Source organism: Penicillium rubens, assembly GCF_028828025.1.
Source record: "Penicillium rubens strain IBT 27055 chromosome Unknown utg000004l_segment0_segment0, whole genome shotgun sequence".
NCBI lineage: Eukaryota > Fungi > Ascomycota > Eurotiomycetes > Eurotiales > Aspergillaceae > Penicillium > Penicillium rubens.
In genome coordinates, this window is record NW_026890602.1 from 2,892,989 (window position 1) to 2,920,150 (window position 27,162).

The 27,162-nt window shown below is 50.0% G+C and overlaps 9 protein-coding genes across 9 annotated transcripts; 5 read left to right on the forward strand and 4 right to left on the reverse strand.

Annotated features, from left to right (window-relative positions):
- Positions 1-1,204: 1,204 nt before the first annotated feature.
- Positions 1,205-2,824, reverse strand: N7525_011069 (uncharacterized protein; the record flags this gene model as incomplete). Its single annotated transcript, XM_002560692.2, has 1 exon — positions 1,205-2,824. One exon carries the CDS (start codon positions 2,822-2,824, stop codon positions 1,205-1,207), a length of 1,620 nt encoding a protein of 539 aa, XP_002560738.2.
- A 1,362-nt stretch (positions 2,825-4,186) lies between these two features.
- On the reverse strand, positions 4,187-11,696 carry N7525_011070 (type I polyketide synthase; the record flags this gene model as incomplete). The annotated part of the gene is made up of 8 exons (XM_002560691.2): positions 4,187-4,338; positions 4,401-5,070; positions 5,128-9,470; positions 9,547-10,474; positions 10,539-10,901; positions 10,959-11,227; positions 11,289-11,433; positions 11,493-11,696. 8 exons carry the CDS (start codon positions 11,694-11,696, stop codon positions 4,187-4,189), a joined length of 7,074 nt encoding a protein of 2,357 aa, XP_002560737.1.
- A 1,349-nt stretch (positions 11,697-13,045) lies between these two features.
- N7525_011071 (zinc-binding alcohol dehydrogenase family protein) lies at positions 13,046-14,161 on the forward strand (the record flags this gene model as incomplete). Its single annotated transcript, XM_061215330.1, has 1 exon — positions 13,046-14,161. One exon carries the CDS (start codon positions 13,046-13,048, stop codon positions 14,159-14,161), a length of 1,116 nt encoding a protein of 371 aa, XP_061067842.1.
- Positions 14,162-14,680: 519 nt separating this feature from the next.
- Positions 14,681-15,520, reverse strand: N7525_011072 (uncharacterized protein; the record flags this gene model as incomplete). The annotated part of the gene is made up of 1 exon (XM_002560688.1): positions 14,681-15,520. The coding sequence occupies one exon, from the start codon at positions 15,518-15,520 to the stop codon at positions 14,681-14,683; it is 840 nt and encodes a 279-aa protein (XP_002560734.1).
- Positions 15,521-15,641: 121 nt separating this feature from the next.
- Positions 15,642-18,208, reverse strand: N7525_011073 (uncharacterized protein; the record flags this gene model as incomplete). The annotated part of the gene is made up of 5 exons (XM_061215331.1): positions 15,642-15,739; positions 16,152-16,655; positions 16,711-17,396; positions 17,513-18,024; positions 18,080-18,208. 5 exons carry the CDS (start codon positions 18,206-18,208, stop codon positions 15,642-15,644), a joined length of 1,929 nt encoding a protein of 642 aa, XP_061067843.1.
- Positions 18,209-18,881: 673 nt separating this feature from the next.
- Positions 18,882-20,583, forward strand: N7525_011074 (oleate hydratase; the record flags this gene model as incomplete). Its single annotated transcript, XM_002560687.2, has 2 exons — positions 18,882-19,447; positions 19,512-20,583. The coding sequence occupies 2 exons, from the start codon at positions 18,882-18,884 to the stop codon at positions 20,581-20,583; spliced, it is 1,638 nt and encodes a 545-aa protein (XP_002560733.2).
- A 1,733-nt stretch (positions 20,584-22,316) lies between these two features.
- On the forward strand, positions 22,317-22,627 carry N7525_011075 (uncharacterized protein; the record flags this gene model as incomplete). The annotated part of the gene is made up of 2 exons (XM_061215332.1): positions 22,317-22,375; positions 22,453-22,627. The coding sequence occupies 2 exons, from the start codon at positions 22,317-22,319 to the stop codon at positions 22,625-22,627; spliced, it is 234 nt and encodes a 77-aa protein (XP_061067844.1).
- A 2,024-nt stretch (positions 22,628-24,651) lies between these two features.
- N7525_011076 (uncharacterized protein) lies at positions 24,652-25,515 on the forward strand (the record flags this gene model as incomplete). Its single annotated transcript, XM_061215333.1, has 4 exons — positions 24,652-24,990; positions 25,018-25,175; positions 25,230-25,304; positions 25,353-25,515. 4 exons carry the CDS (start codon positions 24,652-24,654, stop codon positions 25,513-25,515), a joined length of 735 nt encoding a protein of 244 aa, XP_061067845.1.
- A 661-nt stretch (positions 25,516-26,176) lies between these two features.
- N7525_011077 (uncharacterized protein) lies at positions 26,177-27,052 on the forward strand (the record flags this gene model as incomplete). Its single annotated transcript, XM_002560683.1, has 1 exon — positions 26,177-27,052. The coding sequence occupies one exon, from the start codon at positions 26,177-26,179 to the stop codon at positions 27,050-27,052; it is 876 nt and encodes a 291-aa protein (XP_002560729.1).
- Positions 27,053-27,162: the final 110 nt, after the last annotated feature.

Consider the following 27,162-nt stretch of genomic DNA (forward strand, 5'->3'; position numbering starts at 1 on the left):
CAAATATTTTGTTTCTTTACTTCAATTGGAAGGCGCAAGCTCTTCCTGGCAAACAAGGCAGAAATCACGGGTTTATCGCCTGATCCTTCAGGCACAAAGGGTAACCACGTGATTGTACCCACAGTAACGAAACGCACTAAGCCTAATACGGTAACATGTTCAATTCCCCTCCTGTCTACAGAATTCAACTTTGTCCTGACTTCCACGTCGTGATGGCTTCAGACTAGTACTGGTATATCATTTGTGTTGCCTTTATATTTTCACTCTTTTATGTCTGGTTTCTCGCAGAATCTCCTTTGTTTTTTTTCCTGGGGGATGACACACTGACCACATCACGCCGGCCAACCCAACGAGCAGCTAAGTGCACGACTAGAGCCCAATACGACGCAGTCTCAAACCCCAAGCTGAACTCGACTCGAAAGTATATGGCATGTTGACTGGGAGGGAGCCAGTATTTGCCTAGCTTACATTAGACGCAAGCGCGAGATACAATATATGATCCGAGATTTAACGGACGGTGACAGGCTCCTCTACCCATGGCCCTACGACTGAAATGGCACTGAAGCATCCAAAACTGGGGAAACCAAGGTATAAGGAAAGCGCAAGTAGGGGAAAGAGAACGAATCTCCTCTTGGGATTCATCTCGCCCGCTAAGGGGATATCAACGAACCTGGTCTTGATGGAATTACACTGCTCCGTCTAACGGTCTCAAAAGGCCAGGCCGCCAATATTCGAGCCAGGGAGCTGCTGTTTTTGAAAGATGTGAATGCAAGAACAATCAAGACCAAGGGTGATACAATGAGGAGAACTTGGACCAGCACATGGAGGCCAACTAATGCGAAGAGGGTGGTATGCATAACGTACTTCACAGCAGACAGGGCCAGGCGGTGACTCTTCTTGATTTCAAGACTGCCGTGGAAGTCGAAGGCATACCCACGTTTCTACTGTGTACCTCGTACACTTCTAAAGGTGGTTTGGATACGAAAGAGTGATGGCAAGGCATCGCATGAAATTGCATGTACACGGGTTAAGAGTCAATATATCCATTCTATTAAACTTTTTCATTGATGGACCTGATTCTGGTATAAACAAAGAGACGAAGATCTCATAAATAGCTAAAATTAAAGACCGAAATGTAGGTCGTATCGTATGTCGTGGCTGGCTCGAATAAAAGAAAAAGGCAAATACATCATTTTTTCATGAATCATGAATCGAAGATTGGCCCATAGGCGGGAATCCCTTGTGATTCAAACTCGTACACAATATTTTGAGTCATCTTGGGGTTGCTGATCACAAAGACAGCCTCCGCTTGGAATTCCTTGACTTGCTGTCGCACGACGGGAAGCATGTCGACACGGCCATCACGACTGGTATCGAAGATGATCGGGTCCGGACCCATCTGATGAACGAGATCAAGAACATCCTGGCCATAAGTCTTGAGCGGGTCACGTGTTTGCCAAATGACCTTGATTAAGGGCCGCTTTTTGTCGCCTAGGAATCCGAGACAGGGTCCTATTCCGGACCCAGTAGTGACTATGATAATGCGATTGAACATACGTAGACCGTATCCGACGCCACGCATCAGCGACCCTCGTTTCCACAGGTGGGTTGGTGGTTCACGGATGGTGTCAGCCGTCCAATCTCCTGCTTTGGATACCACGATGGACCAGCTCCTCTTATGTCCGTGGCCCTTGACAAATGGCTTCTTGCGGGATGCGTTCTTTGCAACTGGCTTCGCATCAGCTGGAATGGGATCCGGGAAGCCAGCGAAACTGTGCCAGTCGCGCAGAGGATGCTTTGAGACTTGGACACCTTTTGCGAAACTGATTGGGGTGAAATCGAAGGATAGTCGTACGGCATGTTTAGAGAGCGGCTCGGCCTTTACCGGAACCCTCCGCAATAGTAGCCATGGATGGGCGACAGCGAGGATAGCGACGATTAACAACCAAAATGCCGGAAGAGTGACAACGGCATGGCCAAGAGAGTGTTTCTCTGCTCTGCCCACTTCATGAGCAAATATCATGACGAGAGCCACGAAAAGGGCCAGAATCAGCCATGAGGTGAATCGGTGCGTGAGCTCAAAGTGATCGTGCATTTTCCTGCGGAAGGTCGGGTACGCAACGACTATCATCACGAAGAGTAGCACAAGAATGACATAGGCGACGGCGATCGGTGCCGCTGAGAAACTGGCGTCGGTTACTGTGCTGATGGGAGAATTCGTCCAATAGATCTGTGACACCATGGCAACAAATCCAATATACCACACCAAAGATGCAGTCCCGCAGCCACTGTGGACACCGCCGTAGTGGGCTGCCTTAGCGCATCTGCGGCGCAAAGACAGGGGTGCACTTCGTGGAATCGAGCATACCGCCCTATAGATGGCATTGACCATCATCGGGTGTCGAGCGAGACCGCACGCCACTAAATTTACAGCTGTCGCGTTCACGAGTGCCAGTAGTCGCCGATCAGCGATCATCACGTAGAGAAAAACCGCAAGATTTGCGCAAAAAACGACTGTGAAGAGCCGCCGATACACAGTAAACATGGCATATCTGAAGCGCGCAAATCGCTTCCGTCGCGGCTCTGTTTGCTGAGCCTCCAGGTCAGTCGCATCGGAAGAGTCGTGGCCATTGGGTGGGATCGGGGTCTCCTTGGAAGCGTCGTTGTTGTCAGTGACCTTTTCAAGATCCGGGTCAATGGCCAAGTCATCGTCTATGACAATGGTCTGTTCATGATCTGGGCCAGTGGGCATGTCATGATCTACGACAATGGCCTTTGCCGGGGGTGCCGGCATGCATAGATCGTTCTTTTCAGCGTCCGCCATAGCTGGAAGTAAAAAGACGGAAGAGGGAGAAGGAAGGACAGGAATTGGAGACCAGGATATTTAATTTGAAATTTAATCTTTTTTTTTTCATGTGGAAGACTAAAAGACGCCTTACACATTTTAGTGCGATTGAGGATTTACCTAGGAAACTCACTGGCGGAATCTTACAGATCCCGAGCTCGCAAAGGAACAGAGGAATGGATCCATGAGAAGGGCTCCACGGTGTGGAGATACGCTATGTTGTACAGACATATGGAGTCCATCGAGTCCAAAGTACGGAGTAGCATGTCGATAGTGGCTCGCCTTGCTTTGACCAGGTGGGAACGTGGACGGTCCAGCCCAAGATCCACCTACGGAGTAGAACTCCGTACCCCTCAGTGTGTAGCGACTTCGAAGCCTTTCCATTTAGGGCTCTGTTAAAACTTGATAAAATTCGGAGTACCTCGGTCGATGTAATTGGACAGACGCCGATCTTAGTAGATCCGATACCACCCGGCCACCAACAGTGCATATACATAATCGAGGTGGGTTTTTTGCTTCGAGCTGGCACACAACCTAAAATTGAGATCTGAGAAGACAAAACCAATATTTAAAGACGGAATGGGCGGTGGAACCTGTAAAAGGTACATAGTTAGCAAGCGGGGTTCATCACCTTGCTTCATAAGTGGCATGTATATTGTACATACCTATTATACCATCCCTGCAGCCGCAAGGGAGACCGTGCAGCACACAAGGTTTGTTAACAGGGCAACGTGTCCACGGCTTTGTACGGAGTACTCCGTACGGAGTCCACGTTCCTTGTTCTCATTCAGGGGGCCGTCGCCTCGACAGTGTAGAGCAAGAGGTCCCCACCCCAACCCGCACCACGGGATCCCAAACTCGGTCTTTTTGTTGATCAACCCGATCGAGAAGTGTCGATCCAGTTCCCGATGTGTCAAAATTCGGTGTTCAGTGGAGCCACCCGTGGACCCGTGGACGAGAAGCTGTTCGTCGCGCTTGGTCCCCCCAAGTACATTGTAATGTATCTCAAGACGACTATTGCATGCTGCATGATCCTGCAATCTGTACAGCGGGGCTATCCGCCATGCAATATGCGAATCGCCCCAAGGATAAAGATAAACGGCTGGATTATCATGTGAGTTTGATGACGGGACCCACTTGCGGCACGAGGCTCCCAACACGGCAAGTCTTGGCAAAAAGGAAGATTCGGTATATTTCGTTCGCGAAACACGGTATTGTAAGTATAAAACACATATACAGAACTATTGAAACTAGCCAAAAATGAGATGCGCTAAAATAACAAGATAGAAAGAAGATAGCTGAGAACTAACCCATACTCAGTATGGATTGTCAGACAGTTCTTCAGCTCGGCACTGAGACAAACGAGCTAGTGGAAGCAATTTTCCTCGCTAACGCCTTGGTTGGTTGCGAGCCGAGGAATTCGAAGGAGGACAGTTCTGCCCCTAATTCGCGAGAGACCCAGTTTTGGACAGCTGTAGCTTTGAGGGAATCAACTAGAGGCGAGTGTTAGTCAAGTGAAAGATCAAAATAAGATGATATCATCGGAAAAACGTACCACCCAGCGCGGACAATGGTAGATCTGAGTCGATAGCATCAGCGGTTGTGGCCATTGCATCCGCTAGATATTCACTCAGAGTGTTTAGGACAATCTCGGTTGCAGCGTCGATGGAATCACACTCCTTAAGCAAGGTGCTGGTCTGAATAGAATCCTGAGTATCCTCAACAGCGAGACAAAGCCGGTGATCAAACTTTCGGTCGAGTACCCAGGGTGTAGAGCCATTGCTGCGAGACAGGGAATCAGTCATGCCAGCAATGATCTGAGACGGAAGGGAAAGTTTGCTGTTGATGATCACTCTGAGCAAGGTCTGGAGCTCATGGGTCATGATTTCTGTTCCCTCGAGATGTTTGTATCGGCGACGGCGTTGCTCTTGATCTTCGGCAATGTCACTGAGCCCACTGGCATCTGGCACGAGGCCGATGTTGATGGAATGTCCTGGGAGACCATGACTGCGTCGCCATTCCATGAGAGCATCAATGAAGCCATTGCCCGCAGAATAGTTAGCCTGCCCCATGTTACCAATGACGCTGGCCACGGAAGACAACGCCACGAAGAAAGTCAAGCCTTCCTTCTCCGAGAACAGATGGTGCAAGTTAAGTGTTCCGCGGATCTTGGACTGGGTGGATTGAGTCCAGTCATCAAAAGTCATCTTCTCGAACATCGCGTCCTGGAAATAGACGAATTAGTTAGTGTTAAATGAAAATCTGGAATGAGAGTAAATCACCCTTAGAACTGTTGTACACTGAATCACGCCTGCGACAGTCCAGTTTTTGCTGCGAATCTTGTATGACAGGTGGTCAATGTCTCCCTGTTGAGAGATGTCACAGCGTAGTACATCTATGCAGCACCCGCGATCGCGAAGTTGATCAAGGGCTAGCTGCTGACTCGGTTGCGTCCCTCCAGATCTTCCGAGGAAGACCAAATGACGAGCCCCAGACTGCACCAAGGTATCGGCAAGCGCAAGGCCGAGATTGCCCAATCCACCTGCTAGTATGTATGTGCCTCCTGCTGGTAAGCCAGTAAGATCTGGCAGTGGCAGCACAATTGGAACTCTCCCAGGAGCCTGAAGGTCCATGATAGCTCGGGTGTTAGTCGCTTTGCAGTGTTTCAAGGCTCCTTGGAGATCAGAAATAGGGAACAAGGAATATGATTCCACACGGTCCAACATCCGATGCTGCTTCATGAAGTCAATCACATGTCGGAGTGAAGCGTGGAGGTTGCCAGGCTTCTCTGAGAATGCCTTCTGCAGTCGCGGCGAAGAGAACGTGCAGCCACTGTCGACGAAGCTCTCTGGAAGAGCACTCAACTTCATCTCGCTAGACAGATTAATGTACTGTCCACCTTGGACCAGACATCTCGCAGCATTCCGACCCGCATACCCACCAAGGAAGCAAATGGTGGCGTCAACTCCACATCCATTCGTCAGCCTGGACACGCTCGTTTCCAGGCTACCTTGAACGCCCAGAATTCGATCCGCCAGTACTGGGTAGCGAGAGCGAAGGCTCTCTGTGCTATCCAGTGAATCAGTTGCCACGATGACTTGCATGTTCATGGCAAGGGCATAATCTATCATGGCCTGGAGAGTTTGATTGACCGACCCAACCAACAGCACCGAGGAACTCGAGCTGAGGCGACCGACCTGGGTGAGAATTTGATAAGCGTTGAGGTATGCGAGAGGGGTTGATATCGCTTTTGTTGCGTCGGTGTTTGCAGGAATCCGGATAGTGTCACTTTCCGAGACACGCATTGTTGTCGAGAGTCCCGAATTCGCCGATGCCAATGTTAACACCTTATCGCCAACAGCCGAGTCGTGCACATCAGATCCGATACGAGTTACCGTTCCAACAATTTCGAACATTGGAAGAACTGTCTCTGGTGTCTTTCCCTGTTCACCATGTAAATCAAAGATAGTGGCCATTTCAACCTTGATCTCACTGTGGTCTGGCCGGAGTTGCTCTTCAGAGAGTTGCTGTTCCTCCCAGCGTGCGTTGTCTGCGTCCTGGAACTTCAACTCGAGGGGTCTTGGATCAAGTGTTAGGTCCGACAATACGGGCCTGGGGCCGTTTATCAGAGTGTGCATGGCCTCATCCACCGCTGGGGTCTCAAGGACACGCGGGACTAGCAGCCGACCGTTTGCTAGACGATACTCCAAGTCTGGCCGACGTGCACTCTCCTGCGTCGTGAGTTGCATGACTTGGAGAATGCCACAGGCCAGTCCAAATTTGTCTTCCATATCTTCCACATCCACCAATAGGTGTGGAATTGTCGTGTTCCACTGCTCATTGCGAAGTGTTCGCAAAAGACCACCTGTGGCGCCGGAGCCGATATTATCAACAGCGCCTTGGCTCCAGCACGGCGACACCCAAAGGACGTATTGAACTCGGATCAGCTCTCGAAGACGTTCCAGGTCATTCTCCGTCCAGCCGGCCACCCAGGGAGCTGCCAAATCGAGCAACGAAATCACGGTCTTTCCTGCTAGAGTAGCCACCTGTCCCAATCCAACAGGCACCAGGCGAACGTTATGGGTGGCAAAGATCTTCTCGAGGTGCTCGAAAACAGGGAATGAGTTGGAATTATCTGCTGGACTCAAAACATAGATTTCAGAGTCCGTTGTCCATGAGACTGGCGTCCTGCGTGCGATGATAAACTTGCGATTTTGGGTCGTGCTGTGAATTTCGAGGCCGTCGAAGCGCTGCAACTTCTCCGCTGCTGAGTCCAGGTCGGTGTCAGACACGCGCATTGCAGCTAAACCTCCATGTTCAAGAATGTTGGGTAGGCACGAAAGAATAACTTGGGTTAATTTATCCTCCCACAGCCTGGGCTCATCGATCACGACCAAATCATATTTCTCCTGAGCGAGCGATGAAGATGGAAGTTCGTCGAGCGTAGCGAGGGGCATCAGCTGAGTACCCGGGAGAGAGTTCTCTGCGGGAGTGATGCCATTCACTTGGTCATTGGGCCCGCATGAAGCGATAGTGACCTTTCCGAGGCAAGGTCGCTTTCCGGCACTTGAGATTAGCTCTTGGAGGTTCTCAATCCAGGAGTTTGATGTTTCCGAAGTAGTGATGAGCGCCTTGGCATCCCCATTGGTATGGCACAGTCTCTTGATCCAGTCTGTCAGCTGAAGACGGCTTGCTTGCACGGCCATCTTCTTGTTTCCATCATGGATTTGGTTAGTGACAAGCGGCGACTCTAAGTGTTCATCCCAAACAATCGACGAGTATCGGCTTTCTGAGGTTGCTTCCACTTTCTTTTGAGAATTGGGGTTGAAGGGAAGGCGACCGAGATGAACGCCTTCAAACGTAATCCAGGGCTGTGACCAGGAGGGGTCCGACGCAATACAGTGGGATCGAGATTTTCCATCTCGCCACTTAGTCTCTGTGTGGACAACAAATTGCTCCCCTGCTTGGGGTTGGAAGGCGTTGGAGATGTAGATATTGTCCACTCCGACAGGGATATTCGCGTTGTTGTTAGATAGTGCATCGGAGCAAGACAAAAGGGCAGACTGGAAGAGACAATCAAGAGTTGTGGGGTGGATGAAGCTGGGTGACTCCTTTTCGAAGGGCATTGATTGTTTGGTGTCTGTGACTACACCAGATAGCCAGAGACGAGGCTCTGCATCGCAGAAGGACACACCGGTGATTGTCTGGAAGGCCGGTCCTACAGTGAGTCCTCCGGTGTGAGACAACCATTCACGTGATTGCCTAACATCAGCCATTTTGGCGACTGTTTGGGTATTCTTGATGCGCTCCAATGCTGCTTCCCAATTTGCGTTGTGTTCATCATTGTCTCGGTTCTCGTACCGCGCAATGAATGCACCCTTCGCGTGTTGAATCCAGGCACCCCCGGAGGGAAGTGAGAAAATTCCGAATTGATACCAACCGGGCATTCCTGGATGAGGAGAAACTTGAAGGAGAGTTTCCAAGCCTCGCTCTTCGTCCGGAATAACCACTCCTCGCATGAAACGGAGGTCTTGGAATTCTATTCCCTTGATGTTGGCCTGGTCATCAGCTAGTTGCCGCGCTGCCTCTGTAGCCATCACCAACATGCCCGCAGCTGGGAATACGATCGATCCGGCGACAACATGATCAGCCATCCATGGATTCTCCGAGAGTCGCAGGAAGTTTCTCCACCGTGGCTCCAAAGCATTTTGATAATCCACGGCGGCTCCCAAAATGTCATGACGGGGATGTTTTCGTTGTCTCAATTGCGCTGTCTCTACCGGCTCGTGCCAGAAGGACGTTTGGTGATTCCAGGGATAAGAAGGCAAATCAGCAACCATTTTTGGGCTTGTAGTGTCAACACTACTGTTAACTGCAGCAAGGTCCACTGTATGGCCTGTGCTCCAAAGAGAACCGGCAACTTCCAAGGCGGTTCGCAAAGCGTGTTGGTTCCGCGAAACCAGTGAATAATAAGGCAACGATGCCATACTTGGGTTGACGGATTGCAGAATCTGAGTGACAGGTCCCTTCAAGACGGCGTGTGGGCCGATTTCAACCAATGCAGTCCATTTAATTGGAACCGGCCGGCGGCGAGACTTGATAGACTCGCTCAAATTTGCGAGCTGCGAGACTGCGGCTGTGAACTCAACTGAGCTGATCATGTTGCGCACCCAGTATGATCCACCAAGCTCGGCGGGATAGACACGCTCTTTGGTGACCGATGAAAGCATGGGAATTGAGCCACTGTATCGATCTTCTGGCTTGATACAATTGATGGCATTACCTACCACTTCAACGAGGTCCTCCATGTGAGGAGAATGATAAGCTGTATCAATGCGCAGTTTCCGGGCAAAGTGACCATCTTGTTGTAATCTTGCCTCAAGCTTATCAATCAAGTCCACATCACCCGAAAGGGTTGTACTGGCAGGACTATTGACGCAGGCAACCACAACCGAACGTGGGGGCAACTCCTGAAGATACTTCTGTGCGTCCGCTGCGGAAATACCAGTAGCGAGCATACCTCCTCGTCTGTCACTCTGAGCAATCTGTTGTGAAAAGAAACCGCGGAACCAGGCGACTCGCATAGCGTCTTCACGAGAAAGATACCCAGCAGCATATCCAGCGGCTATGTGTTTCAAATAAGTCAGCTATTATTCACCAATGGATGCTTTTTGCGAGACCGAAGAATGGGGGGTTCATACCAATTTCACCGCTAGAATGACCGACCACTGCGTTGGGATAAACCGACCAACTGGCCAAAAGATCAACCAATGCAATCTGCAACGCGCAGGTAATAGGCTGGCTGCGATCGGGTCGGTTTATCTGGCTGTCCTTTGCCTCAGCCTTGATCTCCTCCACCATGTCAAAGGGACATCCCAGGGACGAGAGAATGTCTTGTGATCGTGCTATGCTTTCCCTGAAAGTGGAAATTCTCAAAAGCTCCCGACCCATTCCAGCCCACTGGCCACCCTGACCTGTGAACACAAAGGCAAGTCTCGTTTGGGCTTTGCGACTAGCTCGAGGGAACTTGGGGAGTCCCTTGTCTAAGATGGTCTGCAGCTGGTCTTGTGAGTTAGCAACCGCGAAACTGCGGAAGCCTAACTGCGATCGGCGTGTCAGCATCGTATGGGCTAAGTCTTTTAGTGGAATCTCCTGTTCGGTCTTCTGCTGACGTTGAAGGAATGTGCTCCAATTTTGACTGGCCCGTTCAATGCCAGCTTGATCAAACGTAGAAAACACAACCACGTGAGGGGCCGGTTCCTTGTCTTCAGCATTACCCCCGAGGGCCTCTTTGGTGCTTTCGAGAATTAGGTGCGCATTTGAACCACCGAATCCAAATGAGTTGATACTAGCTCGCTGTGGAAGATGGTCCGGCCATGGCATCGTTTTGTCGCTTAGACGTAAACGCCAATCGTCGAGTCGGATCTTGGGATTGATGTTCTTGAAGCCGGCGTTTGGCACCAGCATGCCCTTTTCTAAACATAGGACGACTTTGATCAAGCTAGCCACTCCTGCGGCTCCTTCGGTGTGACCAAAATTTGTCTTCACTGAGCCTACGTATATTGGCTCATCAGTCGGTGTTCGTGCCTGGCCCAGAGTGGCTCCGACAGCAGACAGTTCTGTGGGATCCTGTCCATTATCAAGTTAATAAAACGAGTTCGCGAGTGGCAATCAATAGAGTCGTTTCGCTTACCCCGACCGGAGTTCCAGTGCCATGGGCTTCAAAGTAGGAAGTATCTCTCATTGAGATGCCATGGCGTTCATAAACCGAACGAATCAGGTTGGCTTGAGACGTAGGACTGGGCAGAGTAATTCCGGGTGTACGACCGTCCTGATTGATTCCTGTGCCGCGGATGACGGCTCGAATATTATCTCCATCGGCCAATGCGGCGCTGAGGGGCTTCAAAAGTACAGCACCGATACCTTCTCCTCGACCATACCCATTTGCAGACTCATCAAATGAATGGCTTATCCCGTCTGCACTCATCATGTGCATGTAGGAGAGTCTTTGTGTGAAATTAGGGTGCAAGATGAGACTGGCTCCAGTTACCAAAGCCTGCCACAAGCATGTTTAGTCCGTGTGCTAAACAGATATCTAGCTCATAGTACTCACCATTCCGCATTCTCCAGATCGCAGGGATTGGGCTGCTAAATGGACCGCTGTCAAACTGGAGGAACACGCAGTATCCATCATGATACTCGGGCCTTGAAGATCAAAGAACCAGGACAAACGATTTGCCAGCATAGTCCTTCCATTACCAGTAGCTGAGTTGTGAGGCATATCGTAGATGTCTCTTGTCGATAATAGCTCATAATCATTGGTCATTGAGCCGGAGTACACTGCCGTGTTACTCCCTGGAAGTGTGTCTATTGGTATTCCACCTATTTTGCCCATTTTAGCATGACTGGTTTTCCATGGATTTCTGAATCTCGTTCATCTTACTGTTTTCAAATGTTTCATATGCGACTTCAAGCAACAAACGCTGTGCTGGGTCCATGCCCGCCGCTTCTTTGGCTGTGATAGAGAAAAAGGGAGCATCAAATCGTGATGGATCTTCCTGCAAAAAGAATCCGCTATCATGATTGATCTAATCATCCCATGATCGTGTTAGAATAATAAAATAACGTCCAATTGAGGTATTCATACCGCTCCTTTGCGCTCATGGCTGGGGTGGTGCCAGGCCGAAGCTTCATATCGGCTCGTAGGGACCGTTCCATGCCCAGTGCGTCCGTCGCATAACATCTGCCAGAAGTTCTCGACGGAGGTCGCTCCTCCAGAGAAGCGACAGCCCATTCCAATGACTGCAATTCCCTCCATCTCGGTAGGGGCGGAAGTCGGTCGGCCAGGCATGGTATGGAGTTGAGGATAAGTTTGGGGCCAGATTACAGAGAAGGGATGCTGTGGGGTATTATAGTCGATGTCATGCATTCCGGCAAGTCCCCGTCCTAATTGCCATGGAAGTGGTCATGACTCCTGGACGCTAATCTCATTAATGCGTAAAGTCGCATATTCACATGCATATTTTACTGGCTGTTCAAGCGGAGATGTAGTGGAGACCTGATCTCATGGAAGAGCGCTATGGATGATGTACTTTGGTCATTTATGTCGGAGCTCGGATTACGTCTGGATTCTGGCTTGTTGAGTCCATGTTCCCCTAGAAATAAATGCCTAGAATATAGATGTGGCTAATGCAGTTGGATCTCATTCTCCGTATAATATACTTGCTCCAATACCAGGCTGTTCCATACTTTCCTGAAGGTTGTCTGCTTACCCCTGAGGCGCACATTACTCCGTTCAGATTATGAAAATGCTGTCAAGTGGAGATTCCATCGATCAACGAACTGGATCTTCCAGATGGACCGACGAGAATGGAAATGTTACGAGACGATACGAGTATCGGTCACGGTATTTCCAGGCGAAGCTTCAAGTCTCCACTCCAGTCGATTCCAACAAGCCAATGTGAAGATCCCCTGTCTTCCTCTTTTCCTCTTTTCCTTTCCCTTTTTTTCCTTTTGTTTTTCCTCTCCCGCAGTGGAGTCACTTTCCTCTCCCAGCCCCCTATTTGAGACAAGTTCCACCTTACGGACCCCCCGGGTACTTGCTTGTGTTTCCCTTACTCCGGACATGGATGTATTTTCGAGAATCTTGTCTAGGCGAGGAGAGCTACCTCTTTAGCTATCAATATCACAATCCCGTGTGGCATTTGACTGTTGTGACTGGGGGGCATTACTGGCGTGGTCCCCGATCTCAATTTCAAGATGAGATCAGCCCAGCTGGGCTGCGGAGCACATTGTGATTGTAATTGACTTTATTGAAGCTACTAACAACTTGTCTGCCCCTCTTCATGCAGATCACCTACATATGGAGCACATTTTGCCTGCCTTTCGCCGATCTCAGAAGCTATCCCTCTATGGAGTACGGAGTACGCAGTGGTCAACGCTAGCTAGTCAGATTATCGCGCGGCAAAAAAAAGGCCATACTTTGTCTGAGCTCTTCAATAGTTCAATCTCGCCCGCAATCCTGAATTACTCTACGGAGTAATCCCAGCCCACACACGGAGAATTCCCTACGAAGTTCAATAATCTACCATCGCTTTCGCGACCCCTGACTTCCCATTTAAACGATTTACCGAGGTACATTCAAGCTGTACCCCACCTCTCGCATCCTTCATCCCGCCCGCGCCGCGACACCTGTCGAGAATGGCCACCCAAAGCGCCATTGTCGTCCAAGGACCAGGCCGCGCGACGCTGGAAGATGTCCCCCTCCCCGAGGTACCGGATGACTATATTCTCGTCAAAACAAAAGCAGGTATATTCTCCTTGTGCTCTCCTTCACCCCGCATTTCATCAGCAGCTGGACTAACCAGGTACAAAGTCGCCTTGAATCCAACGGACTGGCGTCATATTGATTTTGTACCCTGTACAGGGGCCACCGTGGGCTGCGACTATTCTGGAATAGTAGAAGCCGTGGGGCCACGCGTCAAAAAGGCATTCAAAAAAGGCGACCGAGTAGCCGGGTTCGTACACGGCAGCAACGCCGTTCGTAACAATGGCGGCGCCTTTGCTCAGTACGTGATTGCGAAGGGCGATCTCCAAATATTGATACCCGAGTCCATGAGCTTCGAAGCGGCAGCCACCTTTGGCGTTGGTTTGACAACCGTTGGTCAGAATCTTTACCAGAGCATGGAATTGCCCTTCCCCGGCAACCAGGACAGCGAGTCCGACGACACAAATATCCTCATCTATGGAGGGGCAACGGCTACTGGTACACTTGCGATCCAATTGGCGAAATTATCGGGACTGCGCGTTGTCACGACGTGCTCCGAAGCCAACCGCAGCTTCATGTTTGAGCTTGGGGCCGACGCGGTCTTTGATTACCACGATCCACTGGTGGGCGAGCAGATCCGAGAGGATACTGATGATGCGCTGGAATTTGTTCTTGATACGATCTCTACGCCACAATCGGCTGCCATCTGCAGTGCGGCCATTTCGTCGGCGGGTGGTTCATACAATGCTCTGCTGGATGTGGCATCCGCGAGGGACGATGTTGATTCACATGTCTCGATGGCGTATGATGTCCTAGGAGAGCCGTACCGCATGGGAACGAACGAGAGAGCTCCTGATAGCACTAACTTTGAATTCGGCGTCAAATGGTGGGGATTAGCCCAGAAACTAATCGAGGAGCGTCGCATTCATCCTCATCCGTATCAGGTGAAACCAGGCGGTTTGGCGGGAGCGTTGGCCGGCCTTCAGATATTGCGAGAAGGTAAAGTCCGAGCCTCCAAGCTAGTCTATCGGGTTGATGAATCCGAGTAAAATGTTAAAAAATAAAAAGAAGTTCTTGACTTTCTATCGATGTGCAATAAGGCGCCGGATGTTACGGCAACTTTACTATGTATGTATATATAAAAGATGTCCGTAGTGCTGCGTAGTAACCTTCCAAATGAGATAGTGGGACCATTACGGAGTACAGACTATATATATCAGTGATTGACTCGAGGATTAAGAGAATTAGGCGCACAACTTGAACTTAATTTGTACATTCTTAAATTGTAAAAAACACAGACATATACAACAGTGAGTATTCACTGGCGTTGTAACACATCCCAACTACTAACTCACCGGCGTGTAGCTTATCTGCGGCCAGTAGTTGGATGCCACCGGGGTGGCGCCTGGGTGAGAGCCACTTCAGCGTTGTGCCACCGCGGCTGAGAGAGGTGCGAATCAGTGCGAGGATCACCCTTGGTCATGCGACGGCCGCACTAACCCCCTCCAGTGACAAGGGCCCTCCAGGGCTGATATGATTGGCTTACAAGTTGACAAAGTGTTCGGCTACTACAGCCGCGACAACTTCATCTGACGGTTCACGTCCTTGTAGAGCAGGTAGCGGAATTTGCCAGGGCCACCCGCGTAACAGGCCTGCGGACAAAAGGCGCGCAACCACATGAAATCACCCGCTTCCACCTCCACCCAGTCCTGATTGAGCCTGTACACGGCTTTACCTTCTAGTACATAAAGCCCATGTTCCATGACATGAGTTTCAGCGAAGGGGATAAGACCGCCGGGCTCGAAGGTAACAATGGTGACATGCATATCGTGGCGCAGATCGCTCGGGTCAACGAATCGAGTAGTCGCCCAAGCACCATTGGTGTTCGGCATGGGCGTGGGCGGAATATCCTTTTCATTGAGGAAAAGCGGCTCAGGCTTATCGAGTCCCTCGACATATTCGTAGGCCTTGCGTATCCAATGGAAACGGGCGGTGGTCGCGCCTGTGTTGCGCAGGGTCCAGCCGCTCTTCGGTGGTAGATAGGCATAGCCGCCCTCGGCAAGTGTGTGTTTCTGGCTTCCCAGGGTAATTGTCACTTCGCCCTCGACGACAAACACGACACCTTGTGCACTGTCGTCTGTTTCGCCGCGGTCGCTGCCGCCCCCCGGTTGCACTTCCATGATGTATTGCGAAAATGTTTCGGCAAAGCCCGATAACGGACGGGCAATCACCCATAACCGTGTCTTGTCCCAGAAGGGCAGGAAGCTCGTCACGATGTCGCTGAATGTGCCCTTCGGGATTACCGCGTATGCTTCGGTGAACATGGCACGGTCGGTGAGGATCTGTGTTTGTGGTGGCAATCCGCCTTTGGGTGCATAGTAGGCACCGAGCTTCTGGTCGTTACCCATGGTGGGGGTTTTGCAGATGTGCTATGGGCTTCGTCCTATACTTTTTGGAAGGAGTATTGTCAGAGAGGTCCAATTGAGGAATTGAGAAGCAATTGAGAATGTGAAGTTCTTCCCCGCACATTTAAATGCTGGCCTTATCATCGATCCACGGGGAATTCCCGGCGGTGACCGAGTTGCTTCGGTTCAGACCGACGGTGCCGGCCGACTGCCATTGGCCGTCTTCATACAATTATCCGGGTTTGATGTTATGTTCTGAAATTGGTCAACTGCTATTTGAAGCTAATTAGGTCTAAAGAGGGGAACATATATACTTACATACGGTATTGAGAGGGGCATCGATAATTGGCATGAAGAGAGAGAATGTGGTAAAATACACCATTAATTGTCGCCTGGAGAGAAATGGATGAGTGCGCTATAGACACCTACCGAGGTATTGCGCACTCACCCTAATCACCCCCGGTCGCGTCAAAGCTGTATGTAATCTTTATGACAAAATACATCCATAGATAAGATCTATGAAATACCACTTCGGCCTTTGTGCCTAGCTGTGCAAGTCTACCTCGGATATTCTTGTTCTTCCATCAATTAGTCTCTCACTGTCATTTCTACTTTCTACCTGTAACTAACTTACTCTGCTTCGCAATCTTCCCCGCAAACATTTTCATTGGCTCCGCCGCCAGAATCTTCAACAGTGCCATATTCGCCTGCAGCTCTCTAGTGATCCAATTGCGGACCTCCAGTGCCACCAGCGAAGCCACTTCATAGCGGTACATCGGCGTATCGGGATCCACCTCATACAAGGGTATCTGCAGGATTCCCGCCGTCTCGTGTACGAATGCATCCGTAATGATGGAAACGGCTTCATCGAGGGCGGACGCGGCAGCGAGACGTGGGTAGGGTGATGATGCAGCGGATGAGGTGTCTGGGACGAGGACGAAGATGTAACTCAACACATTCAGTGGGCCAAATGGCGGGTCACCGAAATGCTCCGACCGCACCAATCCGAACCGCGCCATGACATTTGCCGTCCCGAGGTCGGTGCATACCTGCGCAGGATACGAGTCTCCTTTCCACTCGCTGTTGATCAGGCTCTTCATCAGCGCGTGGGAGGGCTTTTCGCGGATGCCCAGGATGGCTTCCCAGTGAGCGAGTCTGCCATTGTGCCTTGCTCGGCTAGTCGCGCATGATACCGAGGTCAACCGCCACGCCCTTGAGGCCTTGACTACGACAGCGGCGGGCAAGGGCGTCTTGGAAAGTGTTTGCAGCGGCGTATTGCGTCTTGGCTGGGTAGCCGAAGATGCCGGAGATGGAGGAGCAGATGACGAAGAAATCCAGCGGGTGCGTTGGGGGGGGGGGGGGGGGGGAAGTAGTTATGTAGATTGAGTTGGCCTTGGATCTTGGGCGGCATGGGTTGCGTCCAAAGATTTTCTCGAAGAGAGTGTCGCGCAGAATCATAGCCATTTGCACCACACCCGCGATGGGCGGGAAGTCGGTGACGCATTCTTGCATGGCGGAGAGGAAGGCAGGTTCATCTGCTACATCTGCATGGTAGGCTTTGGTAACGGCCCCGAAGGTGGTGAGGGGCTGGACTGTGATTCTGGCATCTGCACTGGAATCACCCAAGCGAGATATGAATGCGATGTGTCGGGCTCCACAGGCAACAAATTCACGCGCGAAACTGCGTCCGAGGCCACCGAGACCGCCGACGAAGAGATAGGTGCTGTTGGGAGACTCAGACTGTCTTGATAGCTTTGCAGAGTACGTGTGCCTGAGAATCATCTCCAAACGAGAGGACGAGTTTCCCACGATGCTTGCCCCGTGCATGGTACGGAAAGCAGTCTCAAGTTCCGCCCCAGGGTACTTGTCAGCGGGTACCCTGCGCCCAGAACACCCTTATGTACAAGGGCAAAGGCGTCCGATAGGATCTGCCCCAGCGCATCAAGACCCTCCGCGGAATTTACTATGCGAAGGTTGTGCTACGGCTGAACGGACGCATGTTGTTCGTGACATCGCGCCGACCGATCTCGAGGAACGTGCCAAAGGGCACGTCCGTGGGCACGTAGCAATTCGCCCGACAACGAGTTGAGCACACAGTGAACGCCGCGGCCGCCCGTAATGCGCTTGATAGCTTTGGCGAAACTAGTGTCACGGGAGTGGAAGATATGTGCTTCTGGCACGTTGTACCTCTCCACCAGGAGACGCCGCTTATGCTCGCTATCAACTGTCGCATAGGCCACTAGGCCTAAGTGAGCAGCTAGATGCAGTGCAGCTTGACCGACACCACCGGCAGCAGCGTGGACGAGGACGGATTGGCCAGGGCGCAGTTTGGCGGCGCTGACGACCGCGTGGTAGGCGGTAGTGTGGACCATGGGTAGAGCGTCAACTTCTTCGAAAGAAACGGAGTCGGGGATATGCACGGCAAGACGGCGATCGATGCGGAGCTTAGTGGCATACATGCCCTCCCAGAGAAGCGTCACCCGGTCGCCGGATTGAATGTGAGGCTGCTGCACTACCAGTGGCCGTGACGATACCGCTAGCTTCTTGGCCGATGAGGGAGACTTCGACTAGGCCCATAGCCGCCATGATGTCTTTAAAGTTGACACCAGTTGCTTTAACGTCAACCTCGATCTCTGTGTCTCCAAGTGTATCTTTCATACGGTCATCCTCGATGGACGTCAAAGTGTCCATAAGTCCTAGCTTCACAATAGTGAGCCTTAGGGGTCTCTCTTGCTCCCCCAGCCGCTCGACACGAACGGAGTCCTCTAGACAACGGCGCACGCCCTCATTTCCCCCCGGACTGTTAAAGATCCGAGCGACCTGGAGAATACTGTCCCGCTCCTAGGTAATCAGACTTTCACTATACGCCCCGTAGTATAAGGTGTGAGATGCCCCGGGGGGGGGGGGGGGGGTGGAAGGGGAGCAGGATGACATGGAGAATGCCAGATACGACTGTTCAAGTGTTATGTAAAGAATGACCTATGAGGTAGGTAGGAAGCATCCTGAAGGGGTATTTTAGCATAGGAAAGGGATGTTCTTCGGAATTATCATCTGCGAGCGATACCAACAAGCCCGTGCATATCAAGATCCTGCGCTATATTAAGATTCCGTAAGCCAGATTCAGATGCCAAATGAACTAGTTTCAACCTTTGACACGACCCTTTAATTGGCTGAAGAAATGAGTACAATAGATTATAAAACAGCGTTGACTATTGTTACCTGCGGTGGCGGCGGCGAACGGCGTTTTCTATGGACGCGGCTACAGGATTTTACAGCGACTCTATTACGTCACGCCCAAGTGATGCAAAACATATAATCGCATTTTCCCTTTCTTTTAGCAGGACGCGCATGATTTTCTTATTAGATGGAGAAGACAAAGAAAGCCCGAATTCGAGGCAAACGCGATCCTAAGCAAACTGAGGCCTGGATTCTTGGAACAGGGACCGCATCGTTGGCGTCCGCGTTTTATCTGATCAAGCATGCCAAAGTACCGCCTCGGAAGGTGCATATTCTCGAGTCGTGTGATTCCTTGCAGGAAATCTGGCATCATAAAGGCGACCCAACCAGCGGATACGATCAGTTTGCAGGATGCTTGCCTGTTCCAATCGGTGAACCTCTGAAAGAACTCCTTTCTTGTATCCCATCCGCTTTCCCCACAACAAGCCGTCGGGCGAGCTTTTTGCACGCCATACAGTCAGCAGAAGTCAACCGAACCTTTGCAACGCAAGTTAATAACACATGTATCGTGGTACAAAAGGATGGCAAGCTCCAGAATATCGTGACTAGCTCGCTGGACTTGAATTTCAAGCAGCGATTGAATCTTGTTCGGTTTATGCTGAAAGGAGAAGGGCGGTTGGGAAGAAATCATATCAGTGACTTCTTTCCACAAAACTTTTTCGAAACTTCGTTTTGGGCTATCTGGTCCGCTCAGTAAGTAATCACATGCTCGAAGACTCCCTCAACCTAGTTTAATAGTATCTTGAAATTCCTCCAGATTCGGTCTTCAGCCTTGGCACAGAGCAACTGAGTTCAGGCGTGCTTTGCGTCACTACCTCGGTGATTTCCACAACCTATCTATTTTGAACTGCCTTGATATTACCGGTTACTACCAATTTGAGTCCATATTCCTTCCTATCTGCCTTTTCCTCGAGAGCCTTGATGTGGATTTTCAGTTCGATACCAAGGTTAGGGCCATTGTGACTACCTCTAATAATGATACTCGAACTATTTCACGACTAGAGTTGAGTCAGAATGGTTTCCTAACCCACAAGGACCTTGGGCCCCACGACATCGTTATAGCAACCCTAGGATCTACAGAATCAGGGGCTGCGGTCGGATCGAATGATCATCAACCGGTTATGTTATCATTCGATGCGTGCGATCAGTTTGACGAGAACTGGTCACTATGGCTCACCCTTGCCCCTATAGGCAGAGATTTCGGCAATCCCTATGCTTTCTGCACACGTCGGCCTCAGTCAATGGTAGAGTCCTTCACAATCACTACCAAAGAGGTCAACTTTTTCAACTATCTCACTTCTCTGTCACAATCGACGTTAGCAACAGGGGCATTGATCGTTCTTCGGGAGAGTCGGTGGAAACTTAATCTCTGTATACCCGCGCAACCAGTCTTTCAATATCAGCCAGAAGACGTGCGCGTTCTTTGGGGGTTCGCAATCTTCCCGGAGGGTATAGGTGACTACGTTAAGAAACCGATGCTACAATGCTCGGGTGCAGAGATTATGACGGAACTCCTTAAACATCTAAATTATCCATCTGAGCTGGTCTTTCGACACACGGTCAATATTCCACGCGTTATGCCACGGATGAGTGCAATCATTCTAGCTCATTCGCGGGATGAACGTCCCGAGGTTGTTCCCCGGAACACCTCGAACATTGGACTGGTTGGGCAATTCGTCGAGATACCACAATACAGCTGTATTGACATGAGTTATGCTGCTCGTTCGGCGCAAATGGTGGTATCCAGGCTGATGGGTATCGACATACCGTCGGCCGAAGTGAAGAGGTCACTAACTGCACTTTTGATACGGATCCTACTCTGGAAATGATTTCGTCAAGAGACTGTCACTCCACAGACCATTCCATGGTCCACAGGAAGTTCGGGCTCAGTGACTCTAGTTATTGTGGCCTACTGTGAGTATAGTAAAAGCTACTAGTATCGTACTAACTTGTCTGCTAAATTGTACCTCTACGATGTAATTTATTGTTTATCTACAAAGTTTTCGCCTCAGCTCGGATATTCATATATACCGAGGGATAATTCAATGTCATTGTCAATATCCTTCCTTTTGAGATTTGGCTTCTATGAGCGCTGTCGGGCTGCGGTTGGCCAAATAGCTTGAACGATAACGAATAGTCCCAGTTGCTTTCTCCGTGCTGTCAATTCGTACAATGTGGGACAGGTAAAGAGTTCGCCTACTAGAGATTATGGGACCCCACGGAGATTGGATGGGAGCGGCACCTGCTGCAGCAGACTTGCATATCTGGTTGTTGTATGCCGGACACCCATCGCATTCTTCTGCACCACCAGGGATGTAGTGGTATCCCAAGAGGGAACCGGCGTTGTTTATTCCAGTCGATATCGCTGACTATAGGTAAGAAAAAATTGAATATTGGAAGGAGGCCACCGACTTCTCCCTTGCAACCCGCAATTTGATCGATACATGATATTAGGTATAATAAACCTAGAACCTAACCCATCCATCTATCTGACAGATAGATCACTAAAACAACCCCTAAAAAGACCCCTAAAAAGACCCCTAGAAAGACATATGAAAAGACTATCGGAGAAGGCCACTAATAAGACCACTAATAAGACCACTAACAAGACCACTAACAAGACCACTAACAAGACCACTAGTTAAGAAGACCACTAAGAAGACTATCTTTCTACCACTATCAGCAGCCCAACACACGATACCCTACCATCTGCATTTCAGCTTATACCATTCAACCATGCCTCCATATCGAGAACCGCGCTATTACAATAAGGTACCCTCCACCTTTGCAGTATGGAGAAAAGCCGAACGTTACTTTGGTACTGTGCGCTATGTGAACCAGGTCCGAGAATTCAATTCAGACTCTGAATTAAAGCAGAATCAATACCTGTTCTTACGCGTCCTTATTGTGATTAGTCCCGACATCAGCTAGGCAGAGATTGATGATCTAGGTCTGGGTGCGGCTTACGTAGACGTAGCGCAATAGCTCGCTGGATTCACGCCACATACAAATTACATCCAGTTAGTCCGTTGTTGAATCTCACTAGTGTTACATGACCTTTCCCTATATATATAGTTCACTCCTCCTCTTCTTCCTTTCCTCTTCACACCTCTCTTCGAGAACTCTATCACTCTATACAATCCATATTGTACAGTCTTTTCATGATCTCGTTCATATCGTAGATCTTATCATCCGTTACAGCACATCAATCCCAACCTGGCATCCGGTCAATATAGTAGGTAATGACCTTGCGATTATGACGAGTAGCCGCCTCAGCCAGATGTAGGTACTTCGAAACATAGCAGAGGGAAAAGGAGACGACGAGGAGACAGTCAATTTGTCTATTATTGAACATTTGACTACAATCACAGCGCTACACCCAAGACACAACCGGGCTAAGTGGATGGGAAGTCGACTCCAACTCAAGGCAAGGTTCCATGGCGCCCATCTTACAGCCATAACAGATGGGTACTTGAGGGAGACACGGGGCCGGCGTACAGAGGTGAAGGCACTCATTGAGGCCAAGGCACAGCAGTGATTGGAACATGAACCAAGTGTCTCGATGCAGGAGGGAGCTCAATTTGTGGCGTTCTTGAAGGACAAGAAGCCACCCGCGGAAGAGTAAGCGTGACCAGTCAGCCTCTCATGCTCATTTTGAGGTATCAACTGAAACATAGTCGCTAACTACTGGAGACTAGACCGGTCTTTCTGATCTTCCAGGATGGAAGCGAGCTCTATGTGAGCGCAGCAATTCCCTCAGCAGCCTATCTCGCGTATATCAGGAACCAATGTTCCAAGCTTGACTCCACAGAAATTCTTGAAAATCAGGAGATATGGGCCCTACGATATCACCAATTACCAACAGATGTATAGATTCTCCTGTATTGCTCTAAGCATCTTTATCAAGGCTACCAATCAGTACTAGCAGTCTCCTAGCATGAACTTCACCTGCCAAGGTCACTGCAGTGTCAGATATTTGTGTGCTTGATCCTCTAGTGGCACGCTGAAATATCACTTGCACGGGAATTCTGTAGCAAGTTGTTTGTCTGTGGTATCCACCAAACGCAAAGGCCAAAACGGTTGACAACTTTTCGCTTTAACCAGGGGAGATAAAAGTAAATTCCACACGAACTCATATATCATCTGTGAAGTCTAACTATTACTCGAAGGATCAGTTACTTTAGAGTCCATATAAATCATATACCTCTATGCATATCTCTAACTCAATCAGGTATGATTTGAAGGGACGAGTGTTCCTTCCCGCAGAGATGAAGATAATGTATCCGGACGGATGACTGGGTCCTGCCCTCCCATACCTAGGTAGCTTCAGAGGTTGTTTACTCTCTCCTCTCTCTCGTCTCTCTCTCATCTCTCTCTCTCTTCCGTCTCTCTCCTCTTCCTCTCTCTGTGTACGCCTTTTCCTCTCTTTAAGGCCGAGGCCCGACCCGTCAGAAGAACTGGTAAGCCCGAACGACCACCGTTAACAAGAATGTAGGAAGTGCTTGGAAAGTTTGATTATTAACCATGATATGTCTGCTGAAGGTCCGAGTCTGCCCCCAAACAATGATCAGGGTGCTTCCCTCTTCGCCCGTGCGTATAGGAGATGTGCCACTTGGTTCACAAAATATCGTGCCCCGGCAGCTCCTCATGCCACTAGGTCACTGCATTCCGAATCAACGGAGAACGAAACAATAGCATCGCCTTCCTCAGTAACAAGCGCGTTCAATCCTACTTCCCCCCGGCGGGGACCTACTGTCTCCTCTAGAGATTCCCGTGGGAACCGCTGGGGGGTCCGATTTGAACCCTGGCCCCTGGGCTAGCTACGCAATGAAGCTGCCGTGAAAGGTGGCCTGCGCCGGGCGAAAAATCAAAACCAAAACCATTACGATACTTGCTAGTGTAGTGGCTATGCGAGAGCCACTACAGAGATCCACCACAATCTACACTGGCAAGCGACTCGACGAGCGTATCGGTAACCGCGCCGCAAATGTCGAATCAATCCTGATTCAGATTGTGGGAGAAGTCTCCCAGCAGTAGTGCGACAATTGCCTGAAGAACAATGGCCCCTGGACCAAATACGTTCGGTTCCTTGACATAGACAGAACAGTTACCGCATGTGGTAACTGTCAGTGGAACGGACAAGCAGAGCGGTGTAATTTCTACCAGCTCTCGCTTGTTGCCGAGCATCCCTAGGGCCACCCCGAGAATCCTTTGGAAGCATGAACCCGTGAAGAGTCCGCTGGAACTAGATTCCGATGGTCTAACCCTCGGACTTGAACCCAGATATCAAAAAGAGAGCTACGAAGTGCAGCAAGTGGTATCATCACTTCGAGCAATACTGCGATGACATCCGGGAACATGGTGGAACTAAGCCTGAGAATGGGGATTTCGACATGTCGAACCTTGGACCATTTTCAGCTACCCGCAGCTGGCGCGGCCGGTCGTCTCAGCCCTCCATCAACACCTTGGAGGTCACATTCTGACAACGAGTTCGGCCTGGTATTTACGCCGCCAATGACTTCGGCGAAGGAGCCAAATGTGCCGAGCCGCAAGGAGCTATCATGGTCTTCAAAAATCCCCATTTCAGAGACCTTTCGGTGTGGGAGCCTGCAAAGGACGAATGGAACCATCTGACAGCGACCTGGCTTAGTATCCAAAAAGGAAATCTTAGAATATCTGACTCCCACAATGATGCCAACAAATTAAGATTTGGCTCCGGGTGAGCCCTGTGGGTCTTCGGAAGGTGCCGCGGCCCACTTGGCCCCTTACAATGTTATAATCACGTGACTGTCCCATAATACCGCATCAAAGTTCACTATGGGATAGGTTACCTACCTACCTACTTTTTTATTTGTCCTCTCCTTTTCAGACCTCGGCTTTCATCAATTATCACCATCATGTCATCACTTGAATCGCCCACCCGTCCAGAATCGCCCGTGGATGTTGTTGACGTTGGCCCTTCGAGATGGGCAATCGTCAGCAAACTACAGGAGCGCACTAATATTCTGAGTCAGCAAGATGTCACCGATGGCCTTGGCCCAGCATACGTGACTGAGAAGTTCCTTTGTTCCTCTCTTGACTCTAGCAATACACCTGCTTTTATGCGAGTGTATAAGCAAGTACCTATTGCCGGCACAGAGATTAAGAAGGCTTCAGTCCGGGCCGCACAGGCTGTCAAGTCCTACGAGCCTATAGAGCTTGTCGCTCTCAAGTCCCTCCAAGAGAAGGGCTGCGATGTTATTCCTTGACTCCTCGCATATCAGTGTGACGAACAAGCTGAAGACGATACAGTGCCCGGTGGGTTTATCGCATATGTGATATGGGAGAAGGTGCCAGGCGAGTCCCTCAATACGCAGAAGTTCTGGGGTTACTCGTTATCGGAGCGAGAAGAGATCCGGCTCAAGTCCCGCGAGGCCTACAAGTAAGTTACCCATTAAATATGATAATAGACCTGAAGCTAATAAGTGAGGATTAGGGCGGTTCAGGCTTGCGGATACGGTCTATTTCCTGGGATAAAGAAGATCATATATCATAGGCCTACTCAAACGATGTACGTCTTAGATCATTGTTGAATATTGTTCGAGCTAATACTTCTTAGCTATCTATCGGGATTCTCTGGCCCGTACCGTACCGAAGACACCCAGTGGTCCGATGACATTTACTGCGCTTATGGTCTCGTTCGGCCACCTACAGCACTGGACCAGATCTTTCCCATTACCAGCACTGATTTGAAGTATGACGACAAGGGTTGGAGATGGTAGGAGGACAGATTGCACTACAGGACAGGAGAAGAATTGCTACTCTATGATTGCCTCGTTTCTGCTGTCGTCAAGGCCGATCACGAATCTTGACTACAGCGCTTACAATAGGAATATATCTAAATTTTGAAGCACATAATTCATTCCATCTGAGATAACAAAACTAAAACCATACTTGTACTCTGGGACACACAAAGACAAGCTTACGTCGACATCGACGCATCCCAGCAAAGGCTTCGGCGTCGTAATCTACCATGTCAAACGTATCTAAATTCCCGCCGACGAACGTCATGGACCTCAGGTTTTGAAGCCTGGCCCCTATACCGCTGCGTACCACATGAACTTAATTTAAAATTATATCTGCTATTACCTGCATACCTAGGTAGGTATGTAGACATCATGATGTTGTAGGTAGAAGATTAGCCTTTGGAGTACCTATTCCTCCAATTCTTTTCGTATTCAATAAGGTTATCTAAATTCTCCGTACGAAAACTATTGTCAAATTTGGCCCATTCCGTGTACCTTCCCTCTTCGTCGTTTTTTAAACATATCCTTTCCCTCACGCTTCAATCGACTTTCTCAAGTACCGGAAAAATTATCTGCAGGCCTGGATATCTCTCTTTCTCAGCCCGTTTCTCTTACTCCCCCTTCCTCATCTTCCATCATGAGTAAATCCCGGGATGGATACGTCGTTCACCACTTTTCCCATTTCGAGTTGCTCTGCGCCTGCGCCAAAATCCTTGTCGAGTCTCTTCAGACAAAGTCAGCAAACCAGTGGATTGTCGTTCTCGGCCTACCCCAATCAGCTATCGGAAAACTCGACGAAGACCACAGTTGTTTGGGGGGTGTCGAGTATCGATTCGCATGGGAAGGAAATGCTGGTCTGATCAAGATTGTCCCTTCCTTCGAGCACGACTCGGTCACAGATGGGTTTACTAGGGTACTGGATCTGCATCTTATCGGGATGGGACTTGTCTCGGCAACAAGTCGGAAGTGGGTGGCCACGACGACGTATAAGCCGACTGCCAACAAAGGGAAACAAGCTGACCAGGGATTTCTTCCGCCACCTCGCCGCCCGTCTGCCCCTGGGCTTCCTCCCGGCCGGCCAACCCTCATCATTGAGACCGGGCTGTCTGAATCGTTGTCTCAGCTCAGGCAAGATGCCCTATGGTGGCTGTCCAACTCTTCCGGTGCGGTGCGAATAGTCCTGGTCATCTCTATCTCGAAACGAAAAGATAGAGTCTTCATCGAAATATGGCAACTGGCGCCACCGAACAGCCCGCGACCCCTCACAAGGGCATACATTCAGACCCTGTGCCAACAAAGTCCCAACATCCCCCCACTAGTTCAACAGCAAGCAGCGTCGCAGCAAGCATACTGCGCACACGAGATCGAGATTTCAGCTAATGGCGTGACTGGTGCCCCGCTCACACTACCATTTGTTGCAGTGTATGATAGACCACCGGCACAAGGAGAGGGAGACATTGTCCTTGTAGAGCAAGATTTCTTAGATGTCACTAGTGATCTGCTTTGCAGTTGAGCCACCCGTGGCATACCATTGGAAAGAGTATCCCGAATGTTACTAGTATCATTAGATATCCAGTTGATGGTCGAGGGGTGTTATAAAACTACGGAAGAAGAAGAAAATAA